General features: G+C 35.3%; 1 protein-coding gene across 1 annotated transcript in view; it reads right to left on the bottom strand.

The window, feature by feature from the left end:
- Positions 1-5989: 5989 nt before the first annotated feature.
- Positions 5990-15309, bottom strand: part of EREG (epiregulin) — a 31365-nt gene continuing 22045 nt past the window's right edge. Inside the window, exons 3-5 of the mRNA XM_074228455.1 lie at positions 12752-12875; positions 11415-11564; positions 5990-9838 (exon numbers count right to left, since the gene is read on the bottom strand). Of these exons, the coding sequence (XP_074084556.1) occupies positions 9748-9838; positions 11415-11564; positions 12752-12875 (365 nt within the window). The 3' untranslated portion in view covers positions 5990-9747. The remainder of the gene's footprint in view (positions 9839-11414; positions 11565-12751; positions 12876-15309) is intronic.

The following is a 15309-nucleotide window of genomic DNA, read 5'->3' as shown; positions in this document are numbered from 1 at the left end:
TTCTCTTGAAACCAGGATTAGGTCATGTGTCATCACAATACTATGTAGTCAACATGTAGCAAAGTAGTTGTGAACCTTTTATATAGCCTGCTTCTCAGAGCTCTTTTCATTGGTTGAGAGTGACTACTTAATACTTCACTCTGGTGAAAGGGTGGAATAGGTGAGAATTTGAGAGAGAGAAAGGTCCTGTTCTTCTGGACTTCCAGCTTCAAGAGAGAGAAGATAGATTGTCCTCAACTCTTTTCAGATTCCTGCAGGGAGAGAAGGACTTTAGAAAAAAGTCAACATTTAGAGGTGTTAATTGAGTCCATTTTGACTTTGTTCTTGGCTCAATGCTTACTATTTTCTCTGTAATAAATGTTCCCTTACAGAAGTTGTTACAGAGGTGTATATGGAAAGACAGGAACTACTGCCATGAAATATCTATCACTGAGGCTTCAATTTTAAGTTGTAATTTTTTCAAATTTCAGATTAAGGGAAGTCAGTTCTGGATAATTACAAATCAGCTGTGTGATATCTGAAACCTTAAAATTGTAGGTTTAGAAAAATACATAATACACAACACTCTATCATAGGAGCATGCAAATAACTTTGCAGTTATATAGTGCCTGAGCCAGGAATTGGGTGGAGAAGGGATGGCATTTTTGATACAGCTCTTCAATGAGTTCTCCAGTTCGAAATTCTCTTGCCTAGTCCAATCAGTATTTTATTGAAAGACCCAGCCTACTGATAAGGTCTCTATTTATATTCTCATACCAGTTTTCCCACTTTAATCTCTATTTCATCTAAAGCAAACACATGATTCACATTCACCAGTTGCTCTCTTGAAACTCAGGTTGAGAGCAAGCTCTGTTATCTGTCCCAATAAAGAAGACATGGGACCATGGGTTTAGACCTAGAAATTCTTACCAAGGTCCAGAAAAGTTAATTGATTGTCCAAAGTTGCCTAGGATGTGAAGCAAAATTCAGGTCTTTTGACTTCAAATCAATCAACCAATTTGTATTTAAATTTCACTATTTCTAAAATAATGTGATTGATTCTAAAACAATGGAAATATGTGGTGGATTTTGAATAACGTGACCACTTAGTACTAGTCTCAATTTAATTGTATATCCCTAGATGTGGAAGAAACTGGGAGATATAACTGCTGAGCCATGATTAGAGAAATTTGAAAGAACATAGAGAGTGGCAAAAGAGGAAATTTCTTTCTAATTTAAAACAATAAAATCAAGAGAGCAATGCCAGCCATCTATTTTGATGATGATGAGTGCTTCCTGTCAGAGTGAGGTTGAAACATGCATTTCTTTATGTGTATGGCATGTTCATTGGACACCTTGGTTAGGAGTGCAATGCATTTATTCTGATTAACTGCCTAAAAAAGAGTAATAATTCTTCTCTGGAAAAATAGGTACTTTTGTTATCACTTTTTTTATTTTATTCTGGAAGAGGAATTTATAAACCAAAACTTCAGTGAACTTTTAATTATGTCTGATTTTCCAGAAAACTGTAGGTTGTGACCTATTAGTAAGGAGGTTACCTGATGCCTCCAGAGGAGATCTCACCCTTACCCTGTGGTTGGAAGCAATGGACCTAAAAGTGTTAAATTATTTGTGTAAACCAGACTTCTTCCCTAATAATTCCAAAATATGCATTGATTTGCATATGCTTAAGAAAAATCATTTTGTATAATTATGATTCATTAGGAAATAAAAATATATTTCAAATTCCATAAGACTTATTTTTAAACTAAACTCTATCAAGCCTATTATTATCTAAACATATTAATAAAGGCAGTAAGTAGGTTTCTCTGCCTTAAACCAGCAAGTATAAGTTCAGCCATATTTGAATGTGCACACATTTATCATTGCTTCAGATTTTCAATGCAATATCAACATGATATCTGTTTTGAAATCAAAGTATTTTCTTATGAAAGTTTAGTTAGCATTTGTTTTAATGGAGTCAGTCTCAAACTATTCTCCCCCCAAATCTTTTCTTCCCCAATGATTTTTGCTTCTCCTGGTGTCCCGTATTCTCTTCCCTCTTTCCCCCCAAACAAAAGCACACACAGTTCTACAGGTTGTCTGATAGATGTCATCACACAATCAAATGACTGTCTTGGGTACTGAAATTTCTTGTTGACACTGCAGTGGGGAGGGACTCATGTTTCAACCCAGTCATACAGTATATAATTGGTCCCAACCACTAGAAAGATTTTTTAATGCATTTTTCAATTACATGTAAAAATAATTTTATTTTTTTTAAATAATTTTGCATTTCAAATTCTCTTCGACCCCACTTCCCATTCCCCATCACTTAAAAGGCAAATAATTTGATAAAGGCTATAAATGTGAAGTCATGCAAAACATATTTCCAAATTTGTCACATTGTGAATGGAAACAGAGACAAAAACTCAAGAAAAATGAAAAAAGTAAAATAGCGGTGTGTTTCAATCTACAATCAGAGTCCATTAGTTCTTTCTCTGGAACTGGATGTCATTTTTCATTATAGGTTCTTCAGAATTGGTTTGGACCTTTGCATTTCTGAGAAGTTTAAGACTGCAAATATTATTATTACTACGAGCAATGTTCTCCAATGTTCTACACATTTCACTTCCATTCAGTTTGTGTAAATCTTTCCAGGTTTTTTTCTGAAAGCATCTTACTCATCTTTTCTAATAGCACAATAGTATTTTATCACAATCACATATCACAACTTGTTCAGTCCCAGTATATGGACATCCCCTCAGTTTCCAATTCTTTCCATCACACAAAAAAAATTGCTATAAATATTTTTGCACTTATAGGTCCTTTTAAAAATCTATTTGGGATAAAGATCTCATAGTATTATTGCTGAATCAAAGGGTACGGGGTCAAAGGTTTTAAGTCCTTTGGGGTATAGTTCCAAATTGCTCTCCAGAATGTATATCAGTTCACAATTTCACCAACAACATACCAGCATCCAAATTTTTGCACATTCCCTCTGACATTTGCCATTTTTCTTTTCTCTCATATTGGTCAATCTGATAACTGTGAGATCCCCCCTCAGAGTTGTTTCAATCTGCTTTTCTCTAATCATTAGTGATGGAGAACATTTTTTTCCCAAATTACTATAGATAACTTTGATTACTTCACCTGATAACTGCCTGTTCATATCTTTTGATCATTTACCTAATAGGGAATGACTTGTATTATTATAAATTTGATGCATTTCTCTCAATATCTGAGAAATGAGGGCTTTATTAAAAGAAAATGGAAATCCACCCCCACCCAGCTTTCTTCTTTGTTCTAAGACTTTTAAATTTAATATAATCAATTATCCATTATATTAATATATTCCCTATATCAGTTATTTTATATTATTATTTATATTTAATAATATTAATCTATGTATTATTAATATAGCAACATAGTCTGAGGTATTACATTATTTTGTAATGCTCTCTGCCTCTATCTTTATACATAAATATTATAGGTAAGCTATTCAATGTCATAGTTTGCTTATGGTTTCTCCCTACAAACTTGATGGCATCAATCTTTATGAATCCCTTTGAATGCCCCTACCTTCTCATCTCAGGATCCTGAGGTGACCCTGTAGTCCATCTGAAAAATATTGGCTTAAGGCCATAAATTTTTTGTTTATTGTTTTGTTTTTAGGTTTTTGCAAGGCAAATGGGGTGAAGTGGCTTGCCCAAGGCCGCACAGCTAGGTAATTATCAAGTGTCTGAGGCCAGATTTAAACTCAGGTACTCCTGACTCCAGGGCCAGTGCTCTATCCACTGCACCACCTAGCCACCCCCCAAGACCATAAGTTTTAATGATCTGAGAACAGAAGTCAAATCAACACCATATTTTCTGAAAAAGATGCAACAATGTTCTTCTCTCCAACTTCACTGCACAATATACTTTTCTCTGGTCATCCTTCCCTTACATATGTTTTGTTTATTTATTAGAATGTATTATCCTTGAGGGCAAAGGCTATGTTACTTGCCTATATTTTTAACAGCATTGCTTACAGAGTCACTGACACATAATATGCATTTAATGAAATCTTATTCATTCATTCATTGATTCAGTAAGTTGATTTCAGTTCCTGGGAAAATTCTAGAAGGAATACTTAACAAGATGGTTAGTACATATTTAGAAAAGGAAGCAAAGATTAAAAAGAACTTAGACTTCATCAAAATTCACCCAGTAGCCCAATTTCCTTTCTCAACAAGATTATTAAGAGAAGAGGAGAATGTTATAGATTTGGTAAACTGAGATTCTACCAAAGGCTTTTGATAAGAAAAGAAAATCTTGAAACACAATAGTGGTAAGATTCTAATAGGATTGGGGTAGCTGGGTGGTGCAGTGGATAGAGCACTGGCCCTGGAGTCAGGAGTACCTGAGTTTAAATCTGGCCTCAGACACTTGATAATTACCTAGCTATGTGATCTTGGGCAAGTCACTTTATCCCATTGCCTTGCAAAAAATAAATAGATAAATAGGTAGATGATTATAATCCTATGAACTAAAAGAGAAATAATGTACAACTCCATATTTGAGTTCAAAAAATGAACTCCCCCCCAAAAAAAAATGAACTCCAAAAGTTCAAAATGGTGGCAACATGGTTAGTGAGCAGTTTATCTTTTAAAAAGAATACCTCTCTCTCTCCCTCCAAGTTCAGAAAACTGAGGTATCTTGTCATCTGTATTGCTAATGTCTCCTTCCATTCACATAATTTTGAAGTTGAAACTCAAGGGCCTGACCTTTGGAAACATTGTCCATTTCCCCGAAGGAGTTAATTTTCTCAGCTTTGGAAATCTACCCCAAGGCTAAACTTTCAATAATTTGACTGAATGAATGTCAGTTCAAACTCATCTAATCCACCATATCACTTTGTATTTTTTTTCCCTTTTTCCCATCTAATTTATCCAAAAAAAAAGTTGGTGTTTTTATCTGTTCTGTTCAGCTTTGGCTCATTCTGAGATTTAACCATCTTGTCTGTTACTGGCTTCTGCCCTGGCTTCACTCTTCTCTACAAACAATTCAGTTTAATTGTTGAGTTCTGTGTATATATCATTCAATTTGGCATGTTCTTTTCCTCCTCATTAGAATTGTTGGTACATAGAATTTTTCTAATCCTTTCTAAGAAACCTCCAAAATCTCCTCTATCCATAACTAGAGTGTATGTTAGGCTATGTTCAGCTTTCATTTATTGCAAATTCTAAGATATAGCGGTTATTTTTATAAGAATTTCCTCTCCTTTTCCAATTTAACAATTACTAATTTCTTGCTAATGAGAATCAGATCCAGAATAGATATTCCCCTTGGTTCCTGTGCACCTATTGAGGTGGGAAATAGTCAAGACAAGTCAAGATATTATTAGCTATAAAGAGGAGCTATATATGGTAGACACACATATAATTGAAATATATACATCACAACCATTTCTACTTTTATTTTAGTGGTCCTATCCTCCCATGATATCTCTTCTTTTGCTGACCACATTGACTTTTATGCCTATTTTCTCCATTTAACTTCCCCTTTCTAATTCATGAATTTCCTCACCTGGGAATATTTCTTAATATATATAAAATACTAGTTACTCCATCTTCCCTCACACTCATTCCTCATGATTTTATTTCCACTCTACAATATGCAAATTTTCCTTTGAGCTCTTTCCTCTCTCTCATCTATTTCTACCCCCTCCCACTCCTGTGCCATCCTAGACTCACCTAGGTACAAGACTTTAAACTGCCACAACTGTGCCAACCCACTGATAAAAGAAAATATGGTTGCTCTTTTTTCATCTATGCAATAATTTTCAATTGTAGACTCCTGTTATAACCCATCTTCCCAGGATCTGTCTTTCCATGGGACTCTCAACCCCAATACCTGGGCACCTTTGATATCATTAGGAAAACACATTCAATGTTTCAACAATTAACATACACACAAAGAACGAAATGAAATTTAAAATAAAGACAATATATCAATATTGGTTTTATGTGATATATTTAATTATTTTTCACCCGATATAATGTGCAATTAAAATGTGCAATAGTTTGTAGACTTGACATTCTCCTTCAATATGTTAAGGTACATCACTATCAAAGCTGATACTGGACATAAACAACAAATTGATACAATTCAGTAGGCTCTTATCATTCAGACCGTCATAAGCAACAAATTGCATACAACAAAATTTTATGTTCAATAGAATTTTTAATATAAACTGCATACTAGAATGTATTACAGAATTAAAAACATGCAATTGCAGTGTTTGCAAGCAAGGTGAGAAAAATATAGACTCCTTTTTTACAAAATGTAGCATTTGAAAATCTGATACGACTCATGAATTTTTTTCTGATGAAAACATTGACATAATTGGCCTAAGACTTATCCTCCCCCTAAGCATCATTGAAATTGGGAAAAATCAGTAAATTTTTAGTACAAGGTTTTGGTGCTACAAAACTAATTAACAAAGAGAACCTTAAACTAATAATGAAAGGGGGGGTCTAATTTAGTCACCCTTCCAAAAATAAATAGTATTCTTTGAAATAAAGAGAAATTAGATATTTACACTGTAGCCACTCCAGAAAATACAATTTAGTTTCATGTACCTAATAGCTGGAATTTAGTTAACTATCATCCTTAAGACCAACAAAGACCATTGTGTGTGTATCTCATAATTTACATGAGACGTTAGGCAACTCTTTGATATTTTCCTCTTCCAAAGAATAAAACTACTTAAGTAAATAGGAGTAGATTTTATTAAATTAGGAATTCATGAAAATTAAATGTTTTGTTTTCAGCAAGGCCTTTTAATGTAATTCCAGACTGGGAGTGCTTGTTATTTTAGGATTTTTTTCCTCCTATAGTAATAGAGTATAGTAGATTATGTTAGAGCTTGTCTGGGATGTGACAAGTGTAGTATTGAGCTTTATAAACTCGTCACCATTTGCATACCCATGTCTTTGACACACATAGTCCCTTTAAAAATTATATCTCTGACACAAACTTTCTTAAAAAATTACAGGAAACAAGGTCGAGGAAAGACATCCATAGCAAATAGCACAACTATTGAAATCACAAAGAAGATTTTTTGGAACATAATAAATTTACAATAATTTGAAACTCTATGGGAAATATGAAAATGATATTGCCCCATACAGCTGCTGAGCGACAAATTACTTTTATTTAAAAATGGAACTCTTAACTATGTTGATTTACTTTCTCTCTTAATCCCAGGTCCAAAGTCATATTTCTTTTCCATGCTTTCTCAAGGAAAGTTCCAAGCACAATATGGAGGTTTAGTTGTTGAACTGGATTTAAAACTTCTGGTAGGGGTGGGCCAGGGAAGGAATGGGAAGTGTAAGAACCATAACCAAGATCAATTATGATTGATTTTTTACTTTATTCCGGATTGGTTTTCTTATTGTAAATTCAATAGAGGGCATGTCTATAAATTAAATGAATGGATTTCCAATGAGCCATTATTTTAGTGGTACAATGGATGAGAAATAGCCAAGGAATTGCATAGGTGACCTTGCTGAAAACATGTTGCTCAGCATTTACATAGATGATGTTCAAATCTGTTGAATGAATTAAATGTTTAAAGAATTTGGAGCACAATTTGATTGAATTTGTGCCACCAGATACAGATATGGTATTTGGTATGTCATTGCTTCTTATTACTCTACCTATATTTAATTATATCTTTTAAATAAATTTCTAAGATTTTTTTAAACAGAAATTTATTCACAACCCATGAGGCATAAATCTACAAGAAATAGGCACTATGTTCACTACATACAGCTCTGTGCTTTTATATACACACCATGATCCAATTTATAGCTACCAAAGTTTGAAAGTTCTGAAACTCCTAGAGCCAGAAATGGTTGTCCCTAGTCTGGGGTCTTGGGGCCCATACCTCAGAATAGAAGGCAAAGAAATATCTAGAGAAAAAAGAAGGGCATTCATTTGACACATAATCCTGAGCAACCCTAACCTCAATTTTAATAATTTTTGACATTTGCAAGTCGATGGTATCTTGGAGTATAAAGCCTTGAAAGAATTTCATCATGCTACACAGAGCAGTAGGATAATATTGACTTTGTATCTAAGGAAACCAAAGGTATGAGCATACGTTTAGTGATTTTATATCTCATGTTAACTCTAGTTCTCTGGTAGGAAAGAATTTTGGACTGATTTTCACTTTGCATTGCTTTTTTATCTACTATGAAACCAACTGTTGAACAATTTTTCTGTATGGGCCTCTATGTGTGTGCGCACTCCATTCATGCATCCACACATCACCTTGGATCTAGACCTCATCCTACTTCTTCAGTGAGATTTTTGTGAAAATGAGATTTTTTTTCCCCCTGAAAATTCCACAACAGCAGCAACTACAACAATAATATAACAACAAAACAATGTTAATACACATGCATTGACTTTTGTTAACATAATACTGTACAAAATAGGACTACTCCTGAAGCCTTATTTCCATGTTTCATTGTGGTATGGAAGGTCATCCTGGGCACTTGTAGTCTGAGTCAACAGTGGAGAGCATAAACAAGTTAGAAAGACTTCTGAATATGGACCTGGCTAAAGCACAAGCTTGGTACAGATTTACTAAATATCTATTGATATCTAGATTAACCAGATCTAGTTAAATTGCAAGAGGCTCATTACTCAAAAGTTGGTCAACAGTACCCCACGTAAAGAATTGCTTTTATCATAGTAACTCATGAAAACTCTCCATGAAGGTAGAGAATGAGACATTTGTTGGTGGAGAAATTCACAGTGAGAAAAATCTCAAATGTTTTGAAATATTCAAGTTTACAATAAAGAAAACTGATCAGATCCTAAGTTACCGCTCAATAAAAAGGATAATCAAAAACTGAAATTATAACAAAACATTTTTTATCTTATTGCAGAGAATACATCCAGGCCCTGATTAATGTAAATAATGACTCTTTTGAAATGGTTGCCTTATTCAGGTGTGCACAGTATAGACTGTGTACCAATTACCAAATTTTATATATTCCTAACTTTGATGAGAATTTGAATTCCATGAATCATTATTCACACTAACTGAGACCTAGTTGTATATTTGATTTGGGGATTTTACAGTTATGAAACCCTAAAATGGAACACTGTACACAATTACTCGTGATAGATAAACATTCAGTTCTTAATAGAGTGGAGGGGAAAAAAGTCTTTGCCCAGACCATTTCCATTGGTCGTATTTTTCCATTTATAATTGGCTTGTTTGTCACAGGACTCCAAGGCAGATCGTATCTTCGACTTCCAGTCCCATCTCTTTGATGACAATTTGCATGATGTTTTCCAACAAATTAATAGGTAAAAAATGCAGTACTGTCACTTGTCAACATTTCTCCCATACACATTATAGGAGATGGCCTTGGATCAGATTATTGTACAAGCTTGCAAGTTTTGTTGCTTTCATTAAGGCACTTAGCCCAGGAGTTTGAATTTCTTATAAAAATTGATTTTATGTATAAAGTAGCATATGTACTTTATATATTAGCAAACATTCCATCATACAAAAATAATAAAATAAAAAATAAAAATAAAATCTTCTCCATGGACTTCTTTTAAAAAGAAAAATATATGGTTTGACCTTTTTGTGTTTTGAACATAAATATTATTATTATTAATTATTATTAAAACAAAAATATTAATACTAAGAGGTTGTCACCAGGCAGGTGGTAGGGAATGTGCCATTTGCTTCTTCTTTCAGACTTGCAGCAATATTGAGTTATTTTCATCATTCAAAGTCACCCTTTCATATGCTTTGTTTGATTCTTTACTTTTTCTGCTCTTATACCTGGGAACATGCAAAAATGAAAAAAAAAACACATTAGGACTTCAATAAGCATAGTCAAGAGCAAAGTAAGTCTACCATGTTCAACAAGATAAATAATTTTGTGGACTCAAAATATGCATGGACCCCCATCTCCTATAATCAGTGCTGTCAGACATCCATGGCAGACTTTCAACAGATGGCCTTCACCAAATTCAAGCTATCTTCAATGCACAATAAATGGGTGGGACCTGGATATGTGTGGATTGTCATAAATAGGTAAAAGCTAATCTTTCTTGTTGATACTTTTGACTTTATATGATCAAAACCAGAACCATACCATTGAATGGCAAGGAGAAATGCCAATTAGACCTTATCTTGAGCACCTGAAATTTCATAGGATATAAGGCATGGATTTTTTTTTTCACGACAAATCACTGTTAACCTATGGGATATTAGATCTAAATTGGAAGGGAGCTTAGATGCCATCTAATCTAGTCCCTTCCTTTAACAGATGAGGAAACTGAAGCCCAGAGATAAAGTGATTTGCCCAAGGATATTGTTAGGTAGTGAATAGCAGAGTTTAGGTCTAAACTCAGATTCCATGAAGGTGAGAATCACACCCCAAACTCAGGGCATTTTCCCCATCAGTCTGTGGCCAACCTCCTTCTTTCAGGTTAGCTGCCCACACTTTCATAAATGCTACCAATCTGATTTTTTTCATAAGCTTTTTAACAAGATTGTTCTTGATGGCAGTAATCTGTTTCTCCCTCTCTCTGTCTGTCTCTCCCTCTCCCTCTCTGTCCTCTCTTTATTTCTCTCCTTTTCTCTCTGCCTCTCTGATTATAAATAGAAAATATAACTTGATAAAATTTCTTTTGATATCATTAATCTTCCCCAATATAGACCTCCCCTCTCTTATAATAAAAGAGATAGAAAGAGAAAGAGACAGAGAGGAGAGGGGAGAGGAAAGATGGGAGAGGGGAGAGGGGAGAGAGGAGTCAGAGCCAGAGCCAAATAGCTCACTATATCTTTTTTAGCCCTCAGTTTTATATACTCTTACACAGGTATGCCTGTCCCTTGATGTGTCAGTGCTCTGGACAACATCCAAGAATCTAAGTTGTTGGTTGTAGAGAAAGTTGATTATAAGGGACTTTCCTCACCTGGGAGTTCCTAATCCCAATTTCTAATACCAGACTTCTTCCCTTTACAAACCATCTCTGTGAGTTGAATAATTAGAACTAGCAATCATATAGCATTAGAATAATTAAGAATTTACTTTTCTTAACATTAAATCTGTGCACAGTACTATCCCTACTCCCCCCAGTAAGAAACTGAATGCTCAGAGATTCACTGACAATGCCTAAATTCACACAGCAGATAAATTGTAGATTCAAGATCTGAGACTAGGTCTCTGAAACCCAAGGTACAAGGTCTCTCTACTACAAATTGTTTCCAGTTTATGAATGAAGAGACTGAGACTCAGAGATTCTCCATATGTGCATGATGCAAGTTTAGTCTAGACTTTTATCTAACCTATAATTATTCTTCCTAGCTAAAAAAATTTAATAGGAAAAAAGGTATAAAAAATGTATCTTACCACCTGAGGAAGTAATATGTGGAACCAGCAACAATAATCAGGAACAGAATAACAAGGAAGATGGTCAGTACAACGTATTCTTTGCTCAAGGGTTTTTTAACAGTAAGGATAATATGCTCACATCGGCTTCCAGTATAGCCTACCTCACACCTAAGGAAGAATAGAAAAGACAGGCATAGTTATTTAATAAAAGAGTCACTTTGAAGGGAAAGGATATCATGGAGGGTTGGCCTAGCAGCAACTATAATCTTGTGACCTCAAGGGAATGCTGTTCCCCATTCCCTAGGAGAATCTAAGCTCCTTGAAGATGTTTTTTTTTTTACTTGTGTATTTCTGCTTACATTAAAGAGAATAATCCTTTAATTTGTTAAGTAAATCAATTAAATCAATTAATTAATTTATTAAATAAATTAAACAAAGTCATTTATCATGCAAATTGCAGGTTATAAAAGAAGCCATTATTCTATGTGAAAAACTCAGTGTTATATTTCATGCAATAGTCTTAGGGACAGCTAAGTGGCACAAAGGTTAGAGTGCTGTCCTTACATTCAGGAAGACTTGAGTTAAAATCTGCTTTCACTTACTAGCTGCATGACCCTGACCTTGCTGTCTGCCTCAATTTTCTCATCTGTAAAAAGGAAATAATAATCTCTACTTCACAAAGTTCTTGGGAGGCTCAAATGAGATATCTGCAAATTGTTTTGCTGGCTATTTATTTTTACTGTGTGGTTTTTAAATCATCTTGATTGCTATTTCAATGTCTGAAGCAAATTGTGATTTTTATGGAGATAAATGGTTTTACTCAACAGAGAACTTGATGAAATATTCTAGAATAGGACAATTAGGTGGCATAATAGTGTGCTCAACTCTAATCAGAAGCAAATCTAGCTTCAGATACACTCTAACTGTGTGACTCTGAGCAAATCAATTAGCCCTATTTACCTCAGTTTCCTTATCTGTAAAATGAGTTGAAGAAGGCAATGCCAAACCATTCCAGTATCAGAAAAACCCAAATGGCTGAAATTACTCAACAACTCTATGCCCATTTTCTACTTTTATATTGTCTAAAATGTTCTTAAAATTCATTTAAAGCACATGAAAAATTGTTCAGTTGGTGCAATTCAACCCAACAAGCATATATTAAGGGCCTACTATGTACCAAGCCCTGTAAACCCCTGGAGAATGTTGAGCAGAGAAGGGGCATGGTTAGATTTAAGAAGCCTTAGGAAGATTTCTTTGGCATATCTTTGAAGAAGAAATTGGGAAGGGGGAGCCTGGAAGCAGGTAAAACAATTAAAAAGAAATTATCCAAGCAAGAGATGATGAGGGCCACTTACCGACAGGATTGTTGTCTCATATCCAACACGTAGAAACATTCCCCATGTAAACAGTAGCCTTGCATATCCTCGTCACATTTTGTAATTACTACTGGAGCCACCCGAGCACTGTTATCTATTTGAACTGTGGAAAGAATGGAAAAGAGATGGGTTATTTTGCTTCAGTCTTTTAAAAACTGAGTGTCAACTTTATTAAAATGAATATGACATCAAGCCACCATTACAAGTAGGTGAGGCAGTTTCCCAAGAGGCCAGGTCTCTTGGATTTTTTTCTAGAAGCATGGAATATCTGAATTGGAAGTTCAGAAGTTCAGAAGTAAGGAAATCGAGGAATTTTCTTTGGCATGCCCAAATGAAGGACTTAGATATATACAAAGCAACCAACTGCTGGGTCAAGTAATATCATGGCCATGAGACAGAAAAGCACAATCTTAGATTAGCCAGTTAGGATCCTGTTCAGAGGCTTCTATTCCCTGAGTGAGAACTCCACAGGCACATCCTTCCAGTCACTGCCCAAAGAGCTGCATTGATGGAGAATGGAAGGATATTTAATTTCCTTCTGCTCCATCTAATTTTTAGGATGTTTTTTTCTTGATGTTACATAGGAAAGCGAGATGGCACAATGGATAGACTTTTGGACTTGGAATTGGAAGACTCAATTTCAAATCTGGCCTCAGATACTTGCTAGCTGTTTGACTCTGGGCAAGTCACTCAACCTTGTAAAAAAGAGCTGGAAGAGGAAATGACGAACTACTCCAGTGTCTTTGCCAAGAAAACCCCAAATGGGGTTGCAAAGAGTTGCACAGGACTGAAATGCCCCAACAAAAACAACAAACTAATATTAAGCTGAATCTATTTCTGTGCAATGTCCACCCAATTTTCTTAGTTTAATAAAAAAACAACTGAGTTTATATGAAGCTTTATAGAAATTTTACCCATTACCCTTAGTTGAATGATGATGATGATGGATTTTATTTGAAACTATATAACTTCTACCCATTACTTTAGCTTAATAATGATAATGATGGGATTTATATACCCATTGCTCACTGAAGCAGAGCAAAGTCTAAGAGAAAAGTGAGCTATTATCAATAGTAATAACCACTCTAAATAGCCACTCTCCCATGAAATATGGGAATCCTCTTCCAGAGAGGAAGAAGATGCTGCTTGTGTCCCCAACATGCAGAACAAGCACATGTTTTTGGACATGGCCAATGTAGACATTTGTATTTCTAGGAATTGTTTCCTTTTTCTTTTTCCCACCCGTAGGAGGGAAAAAAAAGAAATGCCTATTAGTTAGAAGCAAATTTAATTTTTAAAAAAGAGAATATAGAAGCAGACCTTTTTCCTTTCCTCCTTCCCTCCCCACAACCTGCAGACATTGCCTTTGGGCAGTGCTGCTATTCTCCCCAATGAAGAGAGCCTGCAAGCAGCAACTATATGCTATTCCTTGGGTGTAGCCTGGTATGAGGTAGAACAGGAAGGACCTGATTCTGCCATGTAGTGCCTAGGCTGTTGCAGGCTAGTTACTTAGATGCTGCTGTGTAGGGGGGTGGGAGGGGGCAGGGAGCCTAACCAACAGACTGACTTGAATACTTTGCAGGGACTTTTCCTTTGCCATGGCCATTGCCCTTATGGGGCATTCTAACAAGTGGGGGGGGCATTCCAAATCAAGAGAAGACATATTGGAATCCACCTACCAGTTGTCCTCAAGGTGTCCATTGTGGGTACTATCATAAGGATGACTTAAAGATCCCAAGGTCTGGGAGAATTTTGGCAGGTTCAAGTCAAAGATCAGAGAGTTCCAAGGACATAGATGATTCAAGGACAGGAACTTGAAGTTCCTGTTTCCAGCCCCAGGTCCATCTGGTAGGGCTATATCTGACACCTGCCTTGAAAGGGAATATGCTGTGTGGGGGGGGGGGAAGGGGCATGGCTTTGAACTTTTAGACAAATCTTGTTTTCTCTACATATTATCTATGTGAATGTACACACAAGTTGCTCTTCTTCTCTGAGACTCAATTTGCCCTTTTTTTAAATGGGCATAAAAATATCCAGTCTAACCATTTGTAAAGTAGGGGGGTATTGTTAGAAAACAACTATTTTGTGAATTAAAAAAGTATTTAAAAAAAATCTAAAGTTGTAAGAGATGATCAGGATCAATGATGAGGAAGATGATTAAAATGGTTAGAATTTATCTAGAGCTTTAAGTTTTACAAATGTTATCTCATTTTATCCTCGCAATTGTTTAACAAGCATTTATTAAACACCTACTATATGCTGGGAGGTGGCACAGTAGATAGAGTGCCAGACCTGGAGTAAGGCTCATCTTCCTGAGTTCAAATCTGACCTCAGACACTTCCTAACTGTGTGACTCTGGACAAATTTCTTAACCCTATTTCCTCAGTTTCCTTTGCTGTAAAATGGACTAGAGACAGAAAGACTGAACTACTCCAATGTCTTTGTCAAGAAAACCCAAAATGGGCTCCTGAAGAGTAAAATACAACTGAACTACAATAAAACTACGCCAGACACCATGCTAAGATCTGATGAGAAAA

Source organism: Macrotis lagotis, chromosome 3 (genome assembly GCF_037893015.1).
Source record: "Macrotis lagotis isolate mMagLag1 chromosome 3, bilby.v1.9.chrom.fasta, whole genome shotgun sequence".
Classification (NCBI taxonomy): domain Eukaryota; kingdom Metazoa; phylum Chordata; class Mammalia; order Peramelemorphia; family Peramelidae; genus Macrotis; species Macrotis lagotis.
Note: the sequence above shows the minus strand (reverse complement) of the source record. Positions and strands in the feature narration are given on the sequence as shown.